A 12,163-nucleotide genomic window follows, 5' to 3' on the forward strand; every position below is an offset into this window, starting at 1 on the left:
ACACAGCACTCACTTAGCTCCCCAGGCAGGGCACACCTAAAGTACAGTGGTACCTCGGGTTACATAATTCATTCCGGAGGTCCGTTCTTAACCTGAAACTGTTCTTAACCTGAAGCACCACTTTAGCTAATGGGGCCTCCCGCTGCCGCTGCGCCACCGGAGCACAATTTCTCTTCTCATCCTGAAGCAAAGTTCTTAACCCGAAGTACTATTTCTGGGTTAGTGGAGTCTGTAACCTGAAGCATCTGTAACCTCAAGCGTGTGTAACCCGAGGTACCACTGTATGCACATAGCACTTATAGGTTAAAGTTATAAGGCACCCACCCAAAGAGGAAGAGGCACGGAAGAGGAAGAGGAAGAGGAAGAGGAAGAGGAACAGCCAAGTCAAGGAGAGGGTCAAGAATGCTGTTCCATCTAACCTGTGAGAATGAGGGAAACATGCTTCTTTAATTAATTTATTGGTAATTGCTCACACTTCCTCAACTCTGCCTAGATTTGGATGAGGAAGAATCCCAGAATCTGCAGTTTATGTACCTGAGAGAGAATTATTTTAACGAGCCATTTACTGTTCATTGCACACTTGAGATAAATAAATATTTTATTATGGCAGCACTGTTCTTCAGAACTCCCTACCTATAGGCAAACTTCTTTGTTGTACTGTGTGCAATGTCTGCTAAAAATGTTATTTTTTGTATATATTTGTTTTTAAGAAGGTTGATTTTTATCTATATTATGATAAATATAATTATATTATGCCTACTTTTGTTGTGTTGATTTTATCAGTATTTTCCTATGAATATTTAATATTACCTTACATAAACTGCTTAGAGGGCAGAACTTTGGAACAGAAGTTCAAGGCCCCACTCAGAGCTGATTTACCACATTTTGAAGTAACAAAATAATACACACTGCCTTCTAAAGAGGGTACCCTCCATAATACTTTTAAGTCCAGAGTCTAAAATTACCTAACTACACCACTTGAAATCATGTAGTTTTTATAGAGGCTAGAGTAGCTGCCAAGAAGCTATCCGATATGTATGCTATACTATTTTTTAGTCCTTTTCTATGCAGAGCTAAGTACCCATCAGCCATTATAATTTTTGAAAGTAAATAATAACTAATAACCCCTGGCCCAGTTTGAGTTTACAGCCACAACCCTATGTATAGTTATCTGAGAATAAACCTCATTGAACACAGTGAGACATATGACTGAGCAAGTAAGATCTGGGAGCATGGATGCGATGCTATTGAGATTGTCACATGAAATCGAGTGCTGTTTTTGTCTTGCACAAAAATGAATCCTCCAAACCAAACACATTTCGTTCTCTTTTGCTGATGCAGTACTAACACTCATATTTTACTTACGTATATACAGTACACACTTCTTTCTCCCAGAACTGAGCAAACATCCGTCAACCCATACAAATACCACTGTCATCCCATAATTTTGAAGCGACATATCAGGAAAACCATGACGTGGTTTCTGAAGTATCAAGGTCTAGCTTTAGAAATTGTAGAAGAAACAAGGAGGGAGTTTTACAGGCCTATGAATACTGTACTCCTCAGCTAATTCCACTGACGGGGAGTTCAATGAGGCTTATTCCATAGGAACTGTGTTTCGAATGACACTGCATAGCATGATCCCTTGCATGTTTACTCAAAAGTAAAAGCCACTCTGTTCACTAGAATTTCCTAATAGGTGTGTTTACAGTTGCCGCTGTAGAACACATGGGTGTAGCCAGGGGGGACAGCTGCCCCCCCATAAGTAAATAAATAAAAATACTTAACTAAAAGTAGAAATTGCAGAGATTTTGAGAGATTTTTCCGAGAACTTGGGGTGAAAAGAAAGTAATTTAAAACAACATTTTATTCCAAATCTGCTAGACAGTTGATGATGACAGGTGGGTGTCCTGCCCCTGCCCTAACATAAATCCTGGCTACGCCCATAGTAGCACATAATGGGATGGTGGCCAAGAAGGATTGCAGGGAGCCAAGCCTTCCCTCGTGCCATTGGGTCCCTCGTCTTTATTAGGGTGCTCAGTATTGACATATATCACGAGATGTGGGGCATCACCACCACGTCCTGGGAAAAACCGACATGGAAGGAACGTCTGGAGATGCTTTACATCCCACCTCAGCGTTTCCTCCAATTCTAGCTATTAGAAAACGAAAGGAAAAGCCAAAGATAGAGCATCCCGCGTTACTCCCCCCAGTAATCTGGGCAACCTAACGCCTCCTTGAGAGAGAGAGAGAGAGCAGCGCAGTCCTGACAGGCTTTTGTCCCGCTTCCTTCGCCGTCTCCCGTGACGTGTGTCAGCCAATCAAGAGGGCGCATTTGAAAGCCGGCGGAGGTAAGAGAGACGCGGCGGGTTCTCCCCGCTTAAGCATGGAGGATGTGGCCGCCAAGTACGTGTCCCAGAAAGTTAGTAAGGCCCGCTGGCGACCCGTGTCTGCCGCTGCCCTGCAACCTCCCGAAGTCTTCGCTACCGGCTCGTGGGATAACGAGGTAACGCGGTTTCCCACCCCGTCACCTCTTTCCACCCCGCCCCTCTCTCCTGTGGCCTCAGGGTGAGCTGCCCTGGAAAGGGGGGTGCAGCACTCTCCCCCCCCCCCCCGTCTTCGGTGCTTTCCGTTCCTACGTGCACGTTTTCCGTGTCTGAATCTCGGGGGTGGAGCTGTATTCGCTTAGACTCAGAGGTCCGTCGAAGCCCCAGACCCCATATTTTTTATTTAGTTTATTCAACTTGTAGTAGTAGTTACGATTTAACTGGGCGGTTTTTGTGTTTTGTGTGATTCTGCCTGTTTTTATTTCACTGTTGAGTTCCCCGAGCCAGTGAGAATGTTAGGATAATAATAATAATAATTAATAATAATAATTTATACCCCGCCCATCTGGCTGGGTTTCCCTAGAAAATGAACTCTTCCCCCCCTTTCCCTCTTTTTTTTTTTTTTAAATGAACGATTAAAACAACTTCTAGCCATTTGTAATTAAGGTGTGGGGTGGCTTAGAAATAACTGGCATATACTAATAATCATTTCATTCTGCTTTGGAAGTGTAATTTAATAGCTTTCTCTCTGTTTGCTCCCTCTCCTCACTAATGCAATAAGGTAGATTATGTGATCACTGAAAGCTTTTGTACAAAATTATAGAAACCTGGTAAGCTGTCTATTGACAGTTCAGTAGGTACTATGTATGTAAAAAAGAAAATCCAGCAGTTTTGTGTTTCCATTCTTTTTACCTCTATGTAGTGTGCACAATATATAGTGTTTTGTATCTACCTTTTAACTTCATATATTTGTTGATGATAGTATGGTATTAGGGACACTTTTTTAGCTTGGCAAGAAAAATGAAAATGTAGCTGAAGTAGGTTGCTATCCAAGTTTGGTTTTTCTTATACTAGTACAAGAGCTTGCTTTTCTTGTAATCCTACAGGAAAATAAGATTTCAATATGGTCTGTTGGAGACTTTGGAAGTTTGACCCCAAATGGAGAATACCATGGAGAACCACATCTGCTATGTGATATTGAACACAGTGGTGATGTTATGGATATGGAGGTAAAAGTGCTATAAAAATAGCTCTTAATGACATTTGATTTCCATGTTAAGAAAGTTTAAGGTGTTGCAGTTATACCAGTAAGAAAGGGAGTTCCTAACCTCTACAGTTGGGGAAATTAAATATGGGACACTGATACAATTTGCTTATCAAATCTTGTGTAAATACAGATTTGTGTGTTAACATGTTTGAGGATTTCTTCTCCCTTAGTTTTTGGATCAGGAGAGAATTGTGACTGCTTCATCCACTGGAAGTGTGACCATATTCAGACATCATCAAAATAATCAGGTAAATAGTATTCGCTTTCAGCTACTAATACAGTTGCTCTGCATGTCTGAAATAAACAAGTGTGAAGCTGTTAAATATAAATTGACAGCTAAAAAACTCTAGTAGAAGTGGTTAGTTCTTTCTCTTGCACTTAGTTGACTAAAGTGTAATTGTGTGGTCCCTAGGCAGCTTTAGGAACATTTTATGAGAACTATACCCATACAACTTGTCAGGTTTGTGCTGATGTATATTAGCTGAGTATACATTAATGTTGACAAAACTTTCATTGTGGAATAGTTTGCAGTTCTAATCACCATTAATCATAGTGAGACGTGCTTCTTAGTACTGCTGCATATGACTGTGCTGTTAATATAAAGCTCAATATACAAAAGAAAACAGTGAAACATTTCTACTTCATTAGAACACTTATAATGTAGTCCTATATTAGATGGGGTCCCCCCCCCCAGTTGTGTCTTGGACTTCATCAAAGGCTACACTCCAATTATCAGCAGTTATGGAACTGTTGAAGCAAGGGCCAGTCTCTGTCACTGGCCAGAAGAATAAGGGGCATTGGGTACTTGTGTATTTTTAACGCGTTATAAGCTGAGAGATTATTTGACCTAAAGGTAGTGTATAAATAAACAATGGATGGGATTCAGCTAAGCTGGAAGATGTGGGGTGTATAGGAGCAGACAGAAATATATTATGTGTCTGCTTACAAAACTGAAGATATATTTACTGGCAATTTATATAATACATAGATTGTTATCTTGACTTTTGAAACTTTAGTAGCTAACTTATGTAGTTGTTGCTTCTGTAGCATTTTTCATTGTACCATTTTATTTACAATTTGCATTTATGCAGTCTTACTGCACTCTATAAATTGGTTTAGCCTAAGTAGTACTTTGTATAAAGCTACCCAAAAACCTTTTATATCTGATGGAGTTTTGAACTTGAATGTGTGCATCACCGCTCTAAATTCAGATACAGTACTAACTATTTCCACATAGGGTGACTGTTTAAATCTCTTTTGTCTTTTAGACTCTGTCTTTAAACCAGAAATGGAAAAATGCACATTACTATGATGCATCTGGTGGCAGTGCATCATGCACTGGGATCATATGCAACAGCCCTGAAATTTTTACGGTTGGTGAAGATGGTAGGATAAATGTGTTTGAAGTTGACCATAAGGAAGCTAAACGTACTATAGGTAAGTAATTTGAGCTCAAGTCCTAAATATTTGTGCAACATATTGTTGTAAACCTTCCTGTTCACCTTTGCTAGCTCAGGATAAAAATGAATCAATTGTCTGGGGAGTCCTTGGAAGATCCATGAGTGCCATTTTTATGTGAACTTGTCGGGACATGGGTGACACTGTGGGTAAAACCTCAGCGCCTAGGACTTGCCGATCGCATGGTCGGCGGTTCGAATCCCTGCGGCAGGGTGAGCTCCTGTCTTTCGGTCCCAGCTCCTGCCCACCTAGCAGTTCGAAAGCACCCCTAAGTGCAAGTAGATAAATAGGTACCGCTTTATAGCGGGAAGGTAAACAGCGTTTCTGTGTGCTGCGCTGGTGCTGGCTCGCCAGAGCATCTTCGTCACGCTGGCCACATGACCCGGAAGTATCTCCGGACAGCGCTGGCCCCCGGCCTCTTAAGTGAGATGGGCGCACAACCCTAGAGTCGGACACGACTGGCCCGTACGGGCAGGAGTACCTTTACCTTTAATCATAGCTGTAGGGAACAAGAATATTAAGTACACTTTATAACAAAGTATATACAACTATGAAACACTGGAATGTGATTTACACTGATACATCAATGGGCATGTGCAGTATTGCTTACCTTATCCTATAAACCACCAGTTCATTGAGGCTCAGGAAGACATTAAATTTTGGATGGTGCCCTTTGTTATCTGCCTTAATCTACATGCCAAGGTGTTTTGAATGTTTTTAAGCAGATGAGATAAACATTTTCCAAACTGACAGCTCTCCTGTTTGAACCAAAGTATAGCTCATGCTTTGCTATGTGTTAGTACTGCTATTAGTTGTTAAAACTCCTTCTGCACACATCCAATTTCCATAGGAATGGTATACTCTGCTGCAATGCCTGTCTTTGCTTTCTCATTAAAAGCATTCTCTAATAAAATTATTAGGTTTTTTTAGAGCAAAGAATATTCTCAGGGACCTACAGACAGACATGTTCTGCTGTGGTTTTCATAAGAACTCCTATGTGAATGCAGCAAAGCTTCAACAGTAAGATCTTAACAAATATGGTTTAAAAAGTGCTTTTGTAGTAATGGTTAGAAGAGTGAACAAGAAACAATAGCTTCAGCAAAATGGAAGCTGTAGACCAAAACTGTTTAGCCATTTAACAAAATCTAAAATTGCTACTGGTTTCTTAACCAAGGTATTGAGATATTTAATGATGAAATAGTGGCATAACAAACCAGTCAGCAGTTCTCAGGGAGGCAACACTCTTCTCTCATACACCAATGAAGTTATTCTGGTGTTGATCGTTTGTGAAGACACTGATAAGAGCCATGTACACTTTAAAATACTTGACCTTTACTTTCATGAAGTTTCTAATTGCATTCTTTGCACTTTAATAAGCATTGTACAAAAATTCCCGTCTCACTTGGTAAACAGAAGTGTGAGCAATATATGAGAAACAGTAATATTGAATTCTGTGGGGATTACTCCCAGGTAAATGGCTATAGGATTACAACCTTAGTATACCCTTAATGAGAAGGTATATTAGTATATCCAACTAGTAGTTTACATGCCAGAAAATTCTCTCTAGAACATTTAATCTCCTGGGGTAAATCCTACAGTTACTTCTTAGAAACAGTTGTTCACTCTGCTTTTCTGATATATAAACAAACAATGCTTGCTAAGAGTGATACAATTTTAGATGATATGATTTTTTTTTCTAATTTTTTTCTAATTTCCTGTAGATAATGCTGACAGCAGTACACTCCATGCAGTTACTCAACTTCGCACAACAGAGATCCTGACGGTCAATTCCATTGGTCAGCTAAAAGTATGGGATTTCAGACAGCAAGGAAATGAGCCTTCACAGATATTTTCATTGTAAGTATGTACTCTCGGATAAGGAATGCTGTTAAAGCCAAGCACTATAGCTAAATGTCATTTGCTTCTTGGATTACAGCCTGTTTGATTCCCCATTAAAATGTGTGTTCCTCTTGCCTTTCAGGACAGGGGAAAGAGTTCCACTGCACTGTGTGGATAGGCACCCTAATCAGCAGCACATTGTAGCCACAGGCAGCCAAGATGGAATGTTGAGTATTTGGGATGTAAGACAAGGCGGCATGCCAGTTTCCTTGCTAAATGCTCATGACGCAGAATGTAAGTACCGAAACGAACAGGCGTAATTCTTGCGCCTGTCCTAATGTCAACAACTAGAGGTACAATCCTTCCACACATGAGCACAGTACTTGGGCGAGGCAGGATTTCCATAGAGCTCAATAGACCCTTGTATCTCTCCTCCTTGGCATATACACGGGTATATGTTTGGGAGGTCTGTACAACCTCCAGTTATTCAAATGGTTGTGGTGTGTCCATGTATACGAGCTATGAGGTAAAAGAGAAATGGCTCTAAGCCAGCCTTTCTTAACATTGGGTCCCCAGATTCATAGAGTACTGTAATAGAATTGTAGCATTGCAAGGGACCCCTAGGAGCATGTGTGTGTCTTCATATCAGGGAATTAGCCCTTCCAGAACATGAATGAATAAGAGAATTTATTACAAAATTCTTAAATAGAACCTATTCCCAGTACAGTCACCCTCTGTTCTGCTGGGAGACAGGAGAGTTAGCACAGAAACTATGACACATTTTACAAAATATACAAGAGCGTAGCAACTGTAACTTGGGAACATAGTCTAAGCAGTGGAATGCCCTCATAAGGTGCTCGAGAGGGAACAATAGAGATTTCACTGTATTTTCTCAATAAAATTTCATTTCAGGAAAAGCTACAATCACACCCCATGTGAGGGTTCTGTTCCAGAGGCAGTGTGCATACTGAAAATCATTTTGTAGTTCATAGAAAAAATATATGTATGAGTCTACTTTGTAAAAATTCAAGCTTCTGTTCTAGTTAGGCTCATTGTTATTAGACAGCCTCTAATAATAGTCTAATATTGTAAAATGTTGCACGCCTTCATGCTATATAGTATCTTTATTATGTCCAGATTAGTGTATATTTCAATAAAAAAAATTTACTTGTTCAGTATGGGAAGTCCACTTTCATCCCTCCAATCCTGATCATCTATTCACTTGTTCGGAAGATGGAGCTCTGTGGCACTGGGATGTTTCTACTGACGTGTCTGAAAGAAAATCATTCCTTCATACAGGTAAATTTCCTATTTTTGAGAAACTTGAAGGAGCTTATCTTCTGTCAGTAGACTTGGGAGTGAGTGTAAAGGAAAAGCATGGGACAACATGGGCTTATCAAGCATAGATGTTACTACATTTTTGTGTCTGCATCTTCAGAGAGTTCTTCTGTTGTAATATTCAGTTTGGCATTTTCTGTTTATTTCTAATGTGCTGTGTCTCTAGCCAAATTAAGACAGAGCAGTAAAACTTGGCACAATCTACATTTCAAGTTCGTAAACTGGCCTAATGTTCCTCTGCTATCCCATCTGTGGTTAATGTGAGGAGGGAGGAAATATATACATATACTAGAAATCTCAAAGGAATTCTGTGGTGAAAGCAGTACAGTATCTGGTGCCAATTTTCCAAGTTGGTGTGGTGATGTGGTATGTTTACAATCACTCTGTTTGGGGAATGAAACTTTCAGCAGTGACTTACTCCTTTGATAAAGGAAGTGAAAGGTTGGTAGTGCTTGAAGGGAACACACAAATGTAGAAAAGAAGGTGCTAGAATGAAAGGCTTAAATTTTGAAAGTTGGGTGGAAGAGATCCCCTTGAAATCAAGTGGTTGATTTATAAATGAATTATAAAAACAGAGATGAGCCAGGGGAAGAGAAGGAAATAATGTGTTGCATTATGTAGCATAACATGTGTTGCACCTGAAGAACAGTGGTTTTGCCCATGCTGCCGCTACTCTGTATTTTATTTATAGGCAGCCCTTTGGTGAAAGACTCCAAGAGAAGCGTAAAACACTATAGAAAATAAAATTTCCAATAATAAAACCCATAAAAAACATAAAAATCAGCAGTCATAACAACTTAAAACCATCTACAAATTATGTTGAAACATATTGGCAATGAAGTCTTTGCCTGACACCAAATAGAAATTAAGGTAGACACTAGGGAAGTTTCCCTGGGAGAGCATTTAATATATGAGGCACTGTGACAGAGAAAATCCTCTTCCCATTACCATTTGCCCAACTTCAGGGCAACTTGCCTAACTTGTCAATGGGATAATGGACAAGACCTGAAGAATGAAGCGTTCATGTTTTGGAAGGCAGTCCTTCAGATAGCCAAGTCCCAAACCATTTAGGACTTCATAGGTAATGAATAGGGTGGTCTGGTAACCTGTATACTGAACTTTGACTGTATACTGTCTTTGAAAACTGTTTGGAAACTGCAGTTGGTATAAAATACAGCTGATAGCCTACTAACTGGAGCTGGCTCTAGGGACCATGTCTCACTGTTGTACTAGGCTCTCATAAGTTGAGAAGGCAAAGGTAAAAAAGGTAAAGGATCCTGGACGGTGAAGTCCAGTCAAAGGCGACTATGGGTTTGTGGTACTTATCTCGCCTTCAGGCCAAGGGAGCCAGCGTTTGTCCACAGACAGCTTTCCGGGTCATGTGGCCAGCATGACTAAACCGCTTCTGGTGCAACGGAACACCGTGATGTAAATCAGAGCGCACAGAAACGTCGTTTACCTTCTCACCACAGTGATACCTATTTATCTATTTGCACTGGCGTGCTTTCAAACTGCTAGGTTGGCAGGAGCTGGGACAGAGCTCACTCTCACTCCGTCGTGGAATTCGAACCGCCGACCTTCTGATTGGCAAGCTCAAGAGGCTCAGTGGTTTAGACCATAGCACCACCCCATCCCTAAGTTGAGAAGGAAAGAGGTGTAGGTTATATTTCTGGCATGTTAGCAGCAAAGCCAAATACTTAAACTGTTAACAACATGAACAACGGTTAGTCATCACATTTGCTATGGAGAACAATGACTTTATTATTTCTGCATTTAAGTTAAAAATTAACTCATTTTGTGTTTTATTTTAGGTGGGAGAAGTACTACTACATATCTGCCTCACAGTGCAGTTAATCAATCTGTAACAAGTGCCTGGCTTAGCAATGATCCCACTAAAGACCGCATGGAGATCACAAATTTAGTTTCAAATCCAACATTATCTGTGAATAGTTTAGATGTTTTAGGATCATGTCTTGTATATGGAACTGATGCAGAATCTATTTATGTTAAAAAAAACCTATTTGCATAATTTTATCTCCACAAAAGCTGATTTTGAACTTCTAAATGCTGAAATACATACATTTTCTAGTCATAAACTAGGGGAATAATTTGTAATGGCAGATAAACTACAATTCACATTGCAGCCTCGATTCTTTAACCATGTTACATTAAAGAAAAATAATTGCCATTTCTTTCTAGTTCATGTGTTACCAACTCATCTTTGCAATAAGCTACCTAAAGCTCAAAAATTTAAAAGGATAGTTCAGCCACTTTTACAGTTCCTCAGCAATCATGAAGAGTGTAATTAATGTTTAGGTTACTGATAGTGGCAGTAGGCTAAATTTCTGAACAAATGCTTGTTTTGGGGAGACTTATGTTGCATTTTTATGTACCGATTAGGTTACAATACTTCTAATCGAAGCTGGAAAAAAATATAAATCTTGGCAAAGGAAAATGGAAACAGTAGACTGTTAAAATGCTTCAAAATTTTAATAGTAAGCCATGAAATGGTTTTAAATAGTAACTTTAATGTGACACTGCATACTTCCAACACTGTATCTGACAATAAGATCAATCTTTGGCTTGTCATACAAATTTCATTTAGATTAGCACTGTTACTATGAATTTTTACTTGGAAGTAAGTCCCACTGATTTCAGGAAGACTTTTTCCCAGTTAAGTAAGCTAAGGTTCAATAGCCTTACCAATTTAAGAAACACAACTGCTTGTAAAATTGTCAAGAAATCACTGACTGCATGTATCACTTATGAGAAAACTTTTTTATTAAACTGTTAATAGAAGTCGGTTTTCTTTTTTCTACACTCGAGTGCTCAAACAATTATTATAGGACTTGAACATATTTATTGAATAATAAAGCTGTCTTTGATAGCTGTAAGCAGGGCTGCCACAAGGGTCTATAAGGTTACCAGATTTTTTTCAATGAATCCGGGGACACTTTTCAACTTCCTACTAAATACCATAGATGGATTTTGTCAGGGGACTGATTTGTAAATCTGGGGACATCTGGTAACCTTAGTCTATGAGTCCAAGTGAGCTTTTTAAACCAAAAGTGAATAGTTTGTTCCAGCCCTCCTCCAGGTGTATAGGACCAAGAGCTGTTTGGGGTAGGCAGATGGGTAGGAAGGCACTGACGCACTCCAAAGAAGGCTGTCCTGTTACAGAAAGCATGTGAAGGCCATAGTTTTGCCTCCACAATAAGTCTTCAGTTAGGATTAGGCTAAACAACCCTATGCTGCTTGTGAGTTGTGGCCTGATCCAAGGTGGGCCACAAAGGAGCACAACCACCATGCAAATGCACTGTAAAAGATTAAGGAATGTGTCCCCTACTGCATGTTTGGGTGAAGAGTGGGTCCTGGGTCTGAAAACTTTTTCTGAAGAATGGGGGGTAGGCTAAGCCGAAGGCATCGGAATGCCTTGGCCTGGTTCTGTCCTGTACTTAGTTCCACCCAATGGGCGCAATCCGCTCCCCTCGACATCGAGAGCAGGCGAGGAAAGTGACCCATGAATAGAGACTGCAGCTGTTCCTTGCAGCCACCTACTGCTCGCCGGCAACCGAGCAACGAAACTAGTTGCAAGAAACAGCTGCCGCAGCCATCTCTCGCGCTCTCAGCGGCACGCTCATATCATTGCCCAGGCCCTATTGTTTGGCCCGCTTGCTCGCCCGGCTGAGCAGCCGCTTTCCCTCGCTTGCGCTGCGTGCTCCCCCCTGGCAGAAGCAAGCGGAGGCTGCTGCTGCTGCTGCTCCTTCGGTGAGAGGGAGCCGTCTACCCGCAGCAGCCTCTCCGAGAAGCAGCAGCAGCTCACAGGCGCTGCGAGAGAGGCACGCGCCTGCCTTCTCCCCACTGCTCGCCTGGCCCAGCTTCCCTCGCCAGTTGCATCACCCGCCTCGCCCCCCCCCCCAAGAAGGCGGAGGCT

General features: G+C 40.8%; 1 protein-coding gene across 1 annotated transcript; it reads left to right on the forward strand.

The window, feature by feature from the left end:
• Positions 1-2,011: 2,011 nt before the first annotated feature.
• NUP43 (nucleoporin 43) lies at positions 2,012-11,028 on the forward strand. Its single transcript, XM_079971175.1, has 8 exons — positions 2,012-2,506; positions 3,434-3,556; positions 3,765-3,842; positions 4,863-5,031; positions 6,774-6,909; positions 7,034-7,185; positions 8,068-8,190; positions 10,041-11,028. The coding sequence occupies exons 1-8, from the start codon at positions 2,387-2,389 to the stop codon at positions 10,256-10,258; spliced, it is 1,119 nt and encodes a 372-aa protein (XP_079827301.1). The 5' UTR covers positions 2,012-2,386; the 3' UTR covers positions 10,259-11,028.
• The last annotated feature ends 1,135 nt before the right edge of the window (positions 11,029-12,163 follow it).

This window comes from Podarcis cretensis, assembly GCF_951804945.1.
Source record: "Podarcis cretensis genome assembly, chromosome: 3".
Classification (NCBI taxonomy): domain Eukaryota; kingdom Metazoa; phylum Chordata; class Lepidosauria; order Squamata; family Lacertidae; genus Podarcis; species Podarcis cretensis.

What these genes read in the sequence shown, in the direction of transcription:
- NUP43 (XM_079971175.1), top strand. Translation starts at nt 2,387, where the DNA reads ATGGAGGATGTGGCCGCCAAGTACGTGTCCCAGAAAGTTAGTAAGGCC. An exon ending in GTGATGTTATGGATATGGAG is followed by an intron (nt 3,557 to 3,764) that starts GTAAAAGTGCTA and finishes CTTCTCCCTTAG; the next exon opens with TTTTTGGATCAGGAGAGAAT. An exon ending in AAATGCTCATGACGCAGAAT is followed by an intron (nt 7,186 to 8,067) that starts GTAAGTACCGAA and finishes TTACTTGTTCAG; the next exon opens with TATGGGAAGTCCACTTTCAT.